The 13,620-nt window shown below is 33.0% G+C and overlaps 1 protein-coding gene across 2 annotated transcripts; it reads left to right on the plus strand.

The window, feature by feature from the left end:
• The first annotated feature begins 9,436 nt into the window (after positions 1–9,436).
• Positions 9,437–12,701, plus strand: LOC116030302 (myosin-binding protein 7-like). Of its 2 annotated transcripts, none has more exons than XM_031272519.1 (4): positions 9,437–9,820; positions 9,941–11,567; positions 12,040–12,086; positions 12,244–12,701. In XM_031272519.1, exons 2-4 carry the CDS (start codon positions 10,161–10,163, stop codon positions 12,344–12,346), a joined length of 1,557 nt encoding a protein of 518 aa, XP_031128379.1. In that variant the 5' UTR covers positions 9,437–9,820; positions 9,941–10,160; the 3' UTR covers positions 12,347–12,701. The 2 variants fall into 2 exon arrangements, with proteins under 2 accessions (XP_031128379.1, XP_031128380.1); XM_031272520.1 differs by having other exon boundaries at positions 10,110–11,567.
• The last annotated feature ends 919 nt before the right edge of the window (positions 12,702–13,620 follow it).

The following is a 13,620-nucleotide window of genomic DNA, read 5'->3' on the forward strand; positions in this document are numbered from 1 at the left end:
ATATAAAAGTAAAATCCTCCTATTTCATTCCCCGCCTAAACTTTTGTAGTCAATTAATGAAATATTTTATTGGTAAAATAATTAATAAAGCTTATTTGTTAAGAAAATGTAAAATAGAAATTAACTAATATCTATAAATTGATAATATGTATACTCACGTATCAACACTATTAATAAAAGTAAAATCATTTATCAGGAAAGAAAAGGATATTACTAATTGACTGAAAATTATTTAAAAACTTTAATAGTTAATTATACTTTCCTTTTGAAAACTCTAAGTTATTTAAACTTTAAAAAAATTAATTGAACATGGGTTGTTAGATTTTTATAATAATCAAAATTAATTCATTCAAATATGGAGGAGGAAGATAAAACTAAATGCAATATGGGGAAAATGAATATACTTAAAGTATAAAAGTATAATTACACATATATTAGTGTAATTGACTAATAATAATTACCTAATAATTATTATGATAATTAAGTTAAGTATTGGTCGTTGAATTTATTTTTATAATAATTACAATTAATTTATTTCTCATTTTCTCATATTTATTTTAGTAATAATATAATTATATAAGTCATAATATAATTATATAAGTCATATTACTTATAGATCTTTTTAAGATAATTTTAGACAAACAAGTCATATATTATTCAATTAATTGAGTAATATTTTTGTAAACTAATCTTATAATCAAATAAATGTACACGTTCAATATTAGAATTTGTTATAATTTTATCTTTATTTCTATTATCTCAATATATAAAAAAAAAAATTTATCCACGCCCGGGTAATTGGACAATTATTTGTTCTAATTCAAAGGAAAACATCAGAAAACATAATCGATCCAATCAATTTCATCAATTGCGCTATATAATATTCGATGTTATAATATATATAATTGTATATTGATCCAAATATTCTTTAAATATTATAACAAACCCATTCCGTTGCACGGGCGAAAATACTAGTTTATAATTAAAATAAACACACATTCTACTAACTCTATTAGAATGCAGTATCTGTTCATAACTACATAACTACTTTCTCAACCTATTGAAGCACAAGAGTCGTATTGCCTCCACTAGGCTCGAACCCACCACCTCTCATGTAAAAAGAAGAGTTTGATGCCACTAGACCACAAGGTCCTTGGCAAACATACATACATTTAATTAAATTGATAATTACAAATATTTAAATTAATTTTCGTTGTTGCTCTTTTTATTTTAATCATTTTAAATTTTATTTATAATTAAATCATTCAAAAGTTAATTAAAAATATTAAATTTGGTATTTTATAAAAATAATAATAATAATAAAATGAACAAAGAAATTAAATGATTGAAAAAAAAAGGGTAACACTTATGTGAGACCGTCTCACGGGTCACCATTCGTGAGACGGGTCGGATCTATATAATTTGGGTCATAGTATTGTAATTAGGCTAACTGATCGCTGCGGAATTCAAAAGAATCAATCCAACTGTATTGAGCATTTATACTGCGTATATATTGGGCTTAACGTGAGACTTTTCCCAAATTAATAGGCAATTAAAACTCTTCTCACTTATCCTCAAAATATAAATGTAAATTTTTATTAAATTTTTAAAAATATAGTAAACTTGTTCATATTCATACATTTTTATTACATTTTACATTTAAACGAAAAAGATATTGTGTTTAAGACTTAAAGTATTAAATATATCTATCTTAAACTGTATACTAGATTTGGGCTATGAAGTATTACATTTAGGCTATAAAATATTGTGTTTAAGGCTTAAAGTATTAAATATATCTACCTTAAATTGTGTACTTGATTAGTGCTATTAAGTATTACATTTAGACTATAAAGTAGTGTGTTTAAGGCTTAAAGTATTAAATATATCTACCTTAAACTTTGTATTAGATTTGTGCTATTAAGTATTATATTTAGGCTATAAAGTATTGTGTTTAAGACTTAAAGTATTGGGTATATCTACTTTAAACTGTGTATTAGATTTGTTTTACGAAGTATTACATTTAGGCTATAAAGTATTGTGTTTAATGCTTAAAGTATTAAATATATTTACCTTAAATTGTGTTTTAGATTTGTGTTATAAAGTATTACATTTAGGGTATAAAGTATTGTGTTTAAGGCTTAAAGTATTAAATATATCTACCTTAAACTTTGTATTAGATTTGTGCTATTAAGTATTATATTTAGGCTATAAAGTATTGTGTTTAAGACTTAAAGTATTGAGTATATCTACTTTAAGCTGTGTATTAGATTTGTGCTATTAAGTATTATACTTAGGCTATAAAGTATTGTGTTTAAGACTTAAAGTATTGGGTATATCTACTTTAAACTGTGTATTAGATTTGTTTTACGAAGTATTACATTTAGGCTATAAAGTATTGTGTTTAAGGATTAAAGTATTAAATATATTTACCTTAAATTGTGTTTTAGATTTGTGCTATGAAGTATTACATTTAGGGTATAAAGTATTGTGTTTACGGCTTAAAGTATTCATTATATATGTTTTAGATTTGCGCTATGAAATATTACATTTAAGTTATAAAGTATTGTGTTTAAGACTTAAAGTATTGATTATATATGTTTTAGATTTGTGCTACAAAGTATTATATTTTGTCCAAAATATTTCATAATTTGAAAGGTGCTACATGAGCAGTTAGTAACTAATGTATGTCTAAACTCTCTTTTTGCAGTGATAATTCCTGCGCTTCCTGCTGCAGCATCAGGCAAAACTATAAGAACAAATTTGAGTTCTCTTTTTTTTTAAAAATATTGGATATCGGAACCCCCATATTTGTAGCTTGAGGTGCTCATCTCTTCAATTAGGATTCCCATGATTCTACTTGATATTGGTTGGTAACATAAATCCTTAATCTCACGCCTTAAATACCCCTAAAAAGAAACAGTTTTAGGTTCCAACTTTGGATTTTCCAATTATACTGTAGGCAAAAGGTCACTTTTGTTCCTAGTAGTCTCAGCAGTGTGTATGCTTCTCTATGGCTATATAGAAATTTTTTGTAAGTTGCGATGATCACTAGAGTCGCAACAGTGGTGGAGATCAAGGTGGAGGAGATGGGAGGAGGAGGAGATGAGGTCGTAGGAGGCCGATAAGATGGGAAACGTGAGAGTGGAGAATAAATCATGTGGCAGAGAAACAAAGAGAGAAGCAGATCCGGTAGAAGCGTGAAACATCTTGGCTGACCCATTAAACAATGACCCGACCCGTCTCACGAATTGAGACCCGTGAGACGGTCTCACACAAGTTTTTGCCAAAAAAAAAAAAGGAATGGTCGTGAAAAAATAGAACAGAAAAGAAAAAAATAATAAAAAATAAAGATTGAGATTCTTCGGCGGCCCAAACGAAAAGGCTTTAAATATTTTTGACATGAACCATGGCATTGCAAATAAACTCAACACCAAACCATGGCATTGCAAATAAACTCAACACCACATCAGTTCAAAACTATATTACACTATTCCAAAAATCAACTATGATTCATTGATGTGAATGCTTTGAGTTCACTTTTAGGAATCGCTTTTTGACCATAATCTTTTTAAAATTTTTTCATTTTCAGGAAAGTATTTAAAATTTTTTCATTTTCAGGAAAGTATTATTATTTGCCAAATGCTTCAGATGCTGTTATCTGCGCAACAACAAAGGATGCATTGGCTGCTCTAAAGAGCTCCTAAGGGTTCAAAAACGATTACTTTGAAATATGGCCTTTTTAAAAATTTCGCTTCAGGCCTATAAAATGTTTGGACCGGCCCTGCCACTTACAATGGCATCAAAGTATGGGATTGAAAAGTGAACAATTTCTCATTGTGAAAAATGAGAATAAAGCAGCTATCAGGAAAGATACTTGCGTAGCAACAATTGGAGAAAGACAAGTGTGGCAGAGAAAAGTACGCCAAAAGAGATATGTGATACTCTCATAAAGTTGTATGAGGCTAAATCACTGCACAACAAGGTCTTTGAAAAGGAAACTATACACTCTCATAGAAGTGAAGGAACCTATTGAAATTTCACTCCAAAGTCTACCGAATTCAAATGATCAACTCATTATCAATCTAATCAACAACAATGAGGTACTTCTTTTTGATAATCTGAAGCATACTCAAGATGGGATCATCAAAGTAACCAAGGGAGCGCTTATTGGGATGAAAGCTGAACAACTACAAGGAAAAAATCTATTGCATCAACAATCTGACAGACGAATAAACAATGATGTGACATCAAAAAACTTGGCCATATGTCAGAACGAGGTCTAAAGATTCTTGTTGATCAACATCTTCTTCCAAGACTCATAAAGGTTTCATTACCTTTTTGTGAGCATTATGTAACAAGTAAGCAACATAGATTAAAGTTTGAGAGCTCTAAAGCAAGAAGCAAAGCTATCTTGGAGCTAATCTACTTTGATGTTTGGCAAACACCAGTTATATCCCTAGAATGTGCAAAGTATTTTGTATCATTCATCGACAACTACTCTAGGAGATGTTGGGTGTATCCAATCAAGCGGAAGGCGGATGTATTTGGAGTTATCAAGTGTTTGAGATCGGATAATGGAGGAGAATATACTAGTGTTGAATTTGATAAATTCTGTCTACAAGATGGTATCAAACAACAGTTCTCAGTGGCATATAGCCATATACTCCACAACAAAATGGAGTGGCAGAACAGATGAACAGAACTTATAGGAAAGAACAAGGGCAATGTTGAGAACTACAAATTTTTTAGGCTGAAGTAGTCAAAACCTCATGTTATGTGATCAATAAGTCACCAGTAATCGCAATTGATCTGAAAACTCCAATAGAAATGTGGATTGGTAAGCTATCTAGTTATTCTCACTTACATAAATTTGGGTGTCCGACATATGTGATTACAACACTCAAAAAACATCAAAACTTGATCTAAAATCAAGAAAATGTGTTTTTTTTTATGCTGATAAGAGTGAAGGGATACGATAGTGGGATCCCACTACCCACCAGGTTATCATCAGCAGGGATGTTGTATTTATAGAAGACAAGGTATAAGAAAGTGAAAGCACTAGGAATGAGAAACAAGTGACAACTACAGTACAAATTGAAGGAAGAAGAAATTCTAGTTTCCTCTAAAGCAATAATAGAGCATGATAAACAAGACCAAGCCGAGTCTTTAACTTCAAAAGTTCGACAATCAACCTAGGAGAGGAGACAACCAGTTTGGCACTCAGATTATTCTATGGAGGGAAATGTTGCATATTGTCTACTAATAGAATATGGTGAGTCATTAGGCTATGAAAGGTCCAAATGCATCTTTATGGATGACAACGATGCTAGAAGAAATTGAAGCTCTCCATAAGAATAAAACATGGGAACTTGTCCCGTTACCACACGGAAGGAAGGCTATTGGAAATAAATGGGTCTATAAAATCAAACGAGATAGCTATAATCAAGTGGATCGGTATCGTGCTCGTTTAGTTGTGAAAGAATTTGCAAAGAAAGAATGAGTTGATTTCATCAAGATACTTATTCCTGTTATACGACTTACAACAATTAGAGCAGTCTTAGCGATGTGTGTTGTGTTTAACTTGTATCTTGAGCAGTTGGATGTGAAAATTGCATTTCTACATGGAGAGCTTCAAGAAGAGATTTACATGCACCAACCAAAATGTTTTGAAGAAAAAAGAAAAAGAGAACTTGGTTTGCAGGTTCAACAAATCTCTATACGGTCTCAAACAGGTCGAGATGTTGGTATACGAGATTTGATTAATTCATTTTCAGTCTTGGATACCATAGATTTAATTAAGATCCTTGTGCATATTGGCCCCCAACAATGATCGTATCACATATATGAATGCTCAATTGGCTAGGGAATTTGAAATAAAGGACTTGGGACCAACAAATAAGATTCCAAGGATGCAAATCCAGTGAGACAGAAATAATAGGAAGATTTGTAAGCTAATTTGTACCCATCTTTCTATTAATTTCAAGTTGTTATCAAGTATGAGTCCTAGCAACGAAGCAGAGAGAATGGAAATGTCTTGAGTACCGTATGAATCAGTAGTGGACAGTTTAATGTTTGCTATGATCTGCACTTGATAGGGAATATTTCCCCATTTTGACCTCCCTATACGTCTATGCTCTCGTTTTGTAGTCGGGTAGGGGTGAAACAGTTTGGCTCAAAGTCAAAGTCAACATGTCAACATTTGGACCTATATAAGGGCGCACTTGACCCTTTGGTAAATGGGCCATTTTTTTTTCCTCTTTTCTCCTTCATTCTCTCTCTACTAGACATTCTCTATACATTCAATAAAATAAGCTCCTTCAAGCCAATTCCTCCCTTCTCTTTTCTAGATTCATACATACAAACACAGTACATGAATACTTCGAACAAATTAGTTCCATCAGCACTAGACCAGACATTGCACAAGTAGTAGGAGCGGTTATAGTCGATACATGACAAATACTGGTAAAGAGCATTGAGTGCTGTGAAGAGGATCCCGAGATATATCAAGGTACCTCAGATATTACATTGTGTTACGAAGTATCAAATTTCATTATTAAAGGCTATGTTGATTCAGATTACGCAGGTAATCTTGATTATAGTAAATAATTCACCACGGGTTATGTGTTTGCTCTTGCCGGCGGAGCAATAAGTTGTGTCCCGAAGTTGCAGTCTGTTGTGACAACTTTAACGACATAAGCAAAATTCATTATGCTACTCATCAGTTATTGGGTTCGATCCAGCTGTTATTAATTTTTGTCAATTGCTAAAAAATCTCTGAACTTGATATTATTAAAATAAAATGGCAATACAAACACATAATCTGGAAGGTCAAGGTCAACATTATGTTTTTTACGTAGACGTGGTCATCACTAACACTCATTTGACGGGTTATACTATCTCAATGAAAATACTTGCAAATTTAATTTTTTAAAAAAAAATTAAAACGCAAGTTGCGCCCGAAGCCGTTAAGTCGAGGGTACGTCTGCCTGGGCGTCACGCACCGCATAAAAAAAATCAAAGACCTTGTGGTCAAGCAGCATGAAGTATCTCTCTTAAATAGAAGATTATGAGTTCGAGCCTCAATTGTGGCGATATTGACTCGTTGGGCTTCATTAAATTGATAAAGTATATATAGACAAATACTACATGTAACATAGTTAATAGTACTCAAAAAAAAATAGCATGCAACTAAAAAAAAATAGTCTAATAATTCAACCAGACAAGATAATGAAAGGGTCACTGCATTGAGTGAAATTAGGCTCAGCAATTGAGCTACCAATAAGCATATAATCTATAATCTATAATCTAAAAACATTATATCTATCCATCCATATTAAAATTCATGGGTTTTGTTCATTTTCATATGCTAATAAATGTATAAATTATACTTTAAATGTTATACACACTTCATTTTTATTAAACAAAATTATCCATATTAAACTTTTATTACACAAAAATATCCTTACGCTATTATAATTTTGTTACAATATAATAAATTTTATCATTGATGACTCTATCATTATTACCCCACACTTACATTTACCATATATTTTTATACTTATTATTTAATTAATATTTTATTAAATCTTCATATAACAATTTCTTTAATTGTACATTATATTTTAAATATCCGAGTGCTAAATCATATGTGCATATAATACATATATTATTTCTATAGATATACCAATATATGTAGTAATATTTTTTGTAAATATAAATTTTATAAAAATTATATTATTAAATAAAAATAAAATTTAGTTCGTTTTAAAATATTTTTTAAGTATATAATTAAAAATTATTCATTTAAAGATATGGAAAATATAATTTGAACTAAATTATTATTATTATTATTATTATTATTATTTGTTTATTATATTTTAATATTAATTTTATTTTTAACTTAGGTGATTATAGCTTCGTCAAATTAATCCTAAATCTACAGGACTTCATCCCCATAGCCAATACATATGTAAATTATAAATCACGCAATCAGTCCACCGGTCAATATCATGAATTTTTATGCGTATAAAATATTAGGGTGCGTTTGGTTCGCACATGGGAATCGGAATCGGGATGGGTATCAAATACTTGGTAATGGTAATGGATTTTGATGAAAGTATTTAGCATGTTTGGTTGTTGGGTGGAATGGAATGATTATTAATAGTTGGGGAAGAAAGGAGGAAGGGAAATGAAACCCTTATTTAATAAGGGTATGAGTTTTCTCATTAATGGGTATTCGAAACCCATATTAGCATTCATAAAACCTATAAACCAAACACTAGCAATCACTTTTATACCCATTCCTTATGCCTAAACCCACCAACCAAATACACCCTTAGTCATTTAGATAAAATTTAGTAACTAATTAAAAGTTAAAACTTGAGCGAGGTGGTGTGTCTATCTTTGGGGTTTTTGAGAGAGTGGAGGAGGGTTAGGCGTCAACTATTAGGGAGTGTCACGGAGCTGGGGGCGAGGGTACGGTGGTTTTGTGGACAACACCAAATCATGACTTGTTAAAATTAAAGGTGTGTTTAGTTTGCACATGGGAATCAGAATCGGTATGGACATCAAATACTTGGTCAAGGTAATAGGTTTTGGTGAAAGTATTTTGCATGTTTGGTAGTAGAGTGAAATGAAAATAATTGTTGATAGTTGGGGAATAATGGATGAAGGGAAATGAAATTCTTATTTGATAAGGGTATGAGTTTTTTAATTAATGAGATATTCCAAATCCATAGTAGTAATCTAAAAACCTGTCAATTAAATAATAAGAATCAATTTGATACCCATACCTTATACCAAAACATGTTAACCAAACACACCCTAAATGTTGATGCAACGATCCGTGAAGATAGGAATATGCTTGGTTTGGGTTGGGTGCATTATGATTCCAAAGGTTTAATGGTAGCGACGGGAGTGGTAGGAAAATGGGGAGTTGTTCAACCAAAGCAAGTGGAAGCTTTGGCTGTCCGGGATGCGTTGAGCTGGCTAAAAGATAAGGCCTATGATGATGTTATTATTGAAAGTGATGCTCAACAATTTGTTACCCAACTACAATATGACAATGGCTCACCTTATGGTTTAATTTTGCGTGATATTAGTAGTCTTTTACTTTTGTTTTCAAATGTCAATCTCTGTTTTGTGAAGCTATACTGTGGATCACTTATTAGCTAGAAATGCTAGTTTATCCTTAAGAAATTGGTTTTGGTTTGATACCGGTCCATTTTTTATTTATCAAGCTCTTTGTAATTATTTAAGGAATATGTAAAAGTTGTGTAGCTTTGTTTTGAAAAAAAGGTTAAAACTCGAGTTGTTATTATGTGAATGTTTAAAAATATTTATATTGTAACATATAAAATTGAAATGGATCGAAATTCTTCTGCCGAAGGGGCAAATAATAAGCGAAATGTACGGGACGAAGATTCCAAAACCACTGCACTGCCAGATGCCAAAATTGTAGTCCGTATATACTTCCGAAAAATCTCCGTTATTCAAACCAAAACCGCTCATCCTTGACCTTGTTGTACAGCAGCCAGCCAGAGAAGGAAAAATAAAATAAAAATAAAAATAAACAAAAAAAATCCGCCATTAATTCACGAAGAACGAAGCAATTAAACAAAATCTAGGGTTTGATTATCATATTATTCACACCTCTTTCTCAGCAAGCTTCTTTTTTAATTCCCTTCCTCCACCCTTCCCTCTCTGTTTTCCCTCGCTTTTCTGAAATTTCCGGTTACCCGGAGAATATTTGGTCCACGTTTTGTTTACCGGGAAAATTTCACCGCCTCCATTCCCTAGCTCCCTGCTCATCGTCCTCCAGGTATAGTATACGAACATTGTTATATTGTTTTATATTATATGATGAATGAATGAATTGGCTGCCTGTGGAATTTAGCGTTGGTTTGGGTATGAATTCATAGGTTTTGATGGCATTTTGCAGGAATTTTATTCTGTGTGTATGTTGTGATTGAGGATAGGGAGACTTGGCGTATTAGGAAGGATATGTATTGGTTTACAATTGAAGAGGAAGGGATTGGGGCTATGCTGTACATGAATTTATTAGGTTGATTTTAAAATTTTTTTAAAAAAATTATTTTCTTTGGTGTTAGATTAATTGTGGATTTAGGGACTCGAAGCATTTGGTGAATGTGCATTAGTCTATGGATTTTGAAAGTGCGTCCCCAATGTCAACGAGGCCTGCAAAATGCTGTGATTGTGGTTGCAGCTGTTCCATGATGAATGGATCATATTCTGGTACTTGGTCCCGCAACATAAAACGCAAGTACGAAGAATTCGATGGCACTGCTTTTACTGTTCCAGGATTAATCTTACCTCAGACAGCACGTATTGATATTGAAAATGAATGTGCTGCCCTTCGTGAAATGGTCAGCAACCAGCAGCAGACAATCCTGGATTTACGTATTGAGTTGGATAAGGAGAGAAATGCCTCCTCAACAGCAGCTGATGAGGCAATGTCAATGATCCTGAGGTTGCAAAGCGAAAAAGCAGAGGTTCAGATGGAATTTACGCAATTTAAAAGATTTGCAGAGGAAAAAACAGCACATGACCAACAGGAGATGGATGCCTTGGAGGACTTACTGTTTAAGAGGGAGCAAACAATTCAATCTTTGACATGTGAGGTGCAAATGTACAAACACAGAATGCTGAGTTATGGGCTCACAGAATCTGAAGCTGATGGAGAGGGTGACAAAAGGGGTAATTTGAGTAGGAATAATAGCATGGCTGAGATTTTGGATGGACAATTTGAAGTTCCTTTATACGATTATCCCCCGCTCAAATGCTCTAATGAGAATCAAGTTTGCTCTGAGGTTGAAAATGAGATTGTGGATGTTGAGAAATATGCATTTGGGGAGACACCACATTCACAGGATCATTTGCGAGATTTGGAGTGTAGGATCAACCAGTTGGAGAGGAGTCCTAGGTTCAGTCATCCCGATGGAGAATTGTATAAGAACAATGTCCTTGAAAAAGTGATAGTTGATCAATCTCCTCATGGGCCAAGGCATATGAGTATGTTGTCAACAGATAGTTCAGATACCTTCGTCCCTACAAATAATGAAATGGATTCTAATATCATAACAGAGTCTCCAAAATTTGGTGGAAGTTCTAGGAGGACAGAACTTCCACAGGTGTATGAGTTTTCAAATTTGAGGAAAGCGGATAACGCATTAGAGGTTGAAGATGACACGAGTGACAGAGTTTACACGATTGACTCCATTCATCAAAGTGTATCACACAATGATGGTGCAGATGCCAAGGCAACTATTGGAGTGGGTGATGATTTTGTTACATCCCCAAGGGATTCATCGAATTATACAAATATGGAAGATCCTGATGTCAAGAAGCTTTATATGAGACTTCAAGCACTTGAGGCCGATAGGGAGTCAATGAGACAGGAAATCGTATCAATGCGAACTGATAAAGCACAGCTGGTATTGCTGAAGGAGATTGCCCAGCATTTATGCAAAGACATGCCACCAGCAATGGGAACACGTTTGAGGAAGCCATCTGCTGCTGGGACCACTTCATTTATGTCAATGCCCACGGTAATGTAGTTATAATAGATATGCCATAAAATGTATTTGTTATATCCATTTTTACATTTTCATGATGCAGAGTTTTTTGTGATACTTGTTCATTGATTCTAGATGTCCCCATTTCATTTTAAGCATTAAAAGGGGAGAAATAGATGAAAAAGTAGGACTATTAGATCCTGTTAAAAGTTTGAGTTCTGACTAACAAGAAACTCTGCCCTCTTATTAACGAAATCAGCATTGCTAGTTATGGGCCTTAATTAATTTTAGGATTATTGCTTTGAAGATTCCCACCATTGCCTCTGCTCTCATCCTTTGATAGAGCTTCATGTCAATTGTCAAGGACATAGGATAATACAAGACTGGTGTGGAATTTACATGTGAAATGATGCTCTCTTCGCTTGTCTTGCTTTTTGTTATCTGGCATCTGGTCTGATATACCCTTATATCTCAGCTGATTGTTTCTTTAATTTATTCTGTCCAGTGGGTCGGGTCCTTAGTCACATGGAGAAGGAAAACAAGTAGATGCAAGTGAGTACATCTCTACATCTCTTTGACATGAAAAAAATACTCATATAACATGGGGTTTTGGACATGGCAAGTGTGAATCATTATTTTTCTCATATCAAAGTGCATTGTTACAATCCTTTGTGCTCCTGCTGCCTTTGTAACCAATGTTGTTGCATAGGTACATGTCTGGGTTGTCAGGCAACAATGCGGGCTTGCTAACTCTTTTAAACAAGGGACCTTGCGTGGGACAGTGGAGATGTCTTACAAGCACTCAAGTCTGAAACGTATCCTGACCACAGCCTATGTTCATCAATGTAAATGCAGCAGATTGGAATAAATGGTAATCGCTGACTCGCTGTTACTTCTGGCACTAATGTTCCAGATTCCAAATTGATGCAGATTTATGGTGGGCAGTGTGTGCAGTGTTCTTTGACTTTATCATTGAATCTGAATAGTTAATGTTTGAGTGTGGTGAGCAAAGGTATACCATTTGCCATGTGGCTCTTGCAGTTTTATGGCTGTGGAATTTTACTGAAAGGGCATCTTCAAATAGTTTCTCCTGTACATAAGTACATAACAGTTTGTGCATGATTTTTCTGTGGAAAAATATGATAATCAAATTCTTTTTTCATGGCAGCAGCACCATCATTTTGTTTTATTTTTATCTTAATGGGGTGTTTGGTTGGATGTAATTTGAATTCTTTTCCTATCTTATTTCATGGCAATCCAAATTACAATGTTTAGTTGGAGGGAAATGCAATTCATGAGGTACCCTCATGAATTGCATTTCAATGCTTGTAAGAAAGGGAAAAGTGAATAAAATGACAACAATACCCTTAATTATTACAGAGTATTATTTTTATTATTACACAATGACATTTTAGTCTTTATATCATTTCTTTCCTTCTCATTCTCAATTATTTTATTCTTCCTGTCAAACAATGTAATTTGAATTCTTATATTATTCTCACTTTATTCTTTTCTCACTGAATTATAATTCATTTCATCCTTAATTTCTTTCTCCCAACCAACCACTTGTAAATACACTGGATTCATTACATTCAAGCACTACACTTAGCTTCACTCTGCCCTTGTCCTTACACCCAAAAATGGGAAAGTTGCTGTATGCACATTTTATTTTATTTGATAACTGTAACTTTATGATCAGATGATAGTCATGATGCCATTATGAGTAGATAAAATGATTCAGCCCATTTAGTTCTCATAAAATATTTGAAGTGAGATGGAATTGAAATTTTATGAAAAATAAATAATGGAATTGATTCCATTGTGTAGTTAGGCTTGAGATTGTAAAGAATAATGAGTATAAACTAATATACCCCTACATAATAATAATAATAATAATAATAATAAGGATAAAATTGTCTTACTAGTTTTCCGTGGAAAACAAAATACCAAAGTTGACTTAAGGAATATTTTTTTTGGTGGTGAAAAATGTTTCTAAAAATCAACCAGAAGAAAGTCTAACATCCAACCAAACACTTCCTTAGAGTAAAAACTTAAAAGGCCATTTCTTAATAAGTTTCCAAGTTAG

Source organism: Ipomoea triloba, chromosome 9 (assembly GCF_003576645.1).
Source record: "Ipomoea triloba cultivar NCNSP0323 chromosome 9, ASM357664v1".
Taxonomy (NCBI): domain Eukaryota; kingdom Viridiplantae; phylum Streptophyta; class Magnoliopsida; order Solanales; family Convolvulaceae; genus Ipomoea; species Ipomoea triloba.

What these genes read in the sequence shown, in the direction of transcription:
- LOC116030302 (XM_031272519.1), top strand. Translation starts at nt 10,161, where the DNA reads ATGGATTTTGAAAGTGCGTCCCCAATGTCAACGAGGCCTGCAAAATGC. An exon ending in CATTTATGTCAATGCCCACG is followed by an intron (nt 11,568 to 12,039) that starts GTAATGTAGTTA and finishes TATTCTGTCCAG; the next exon opens with TGGGTCGGGTCCTTAGTCAC. An exon ending in AGGAAAACAAGTAGATGCAA is followed by an intron (nt 12,087 to 12,243) that starts GTGAGTACATCT and finishes GTTGTTGCATAG; the next exon opens with GTACATGTCTGGGTTGTCAG.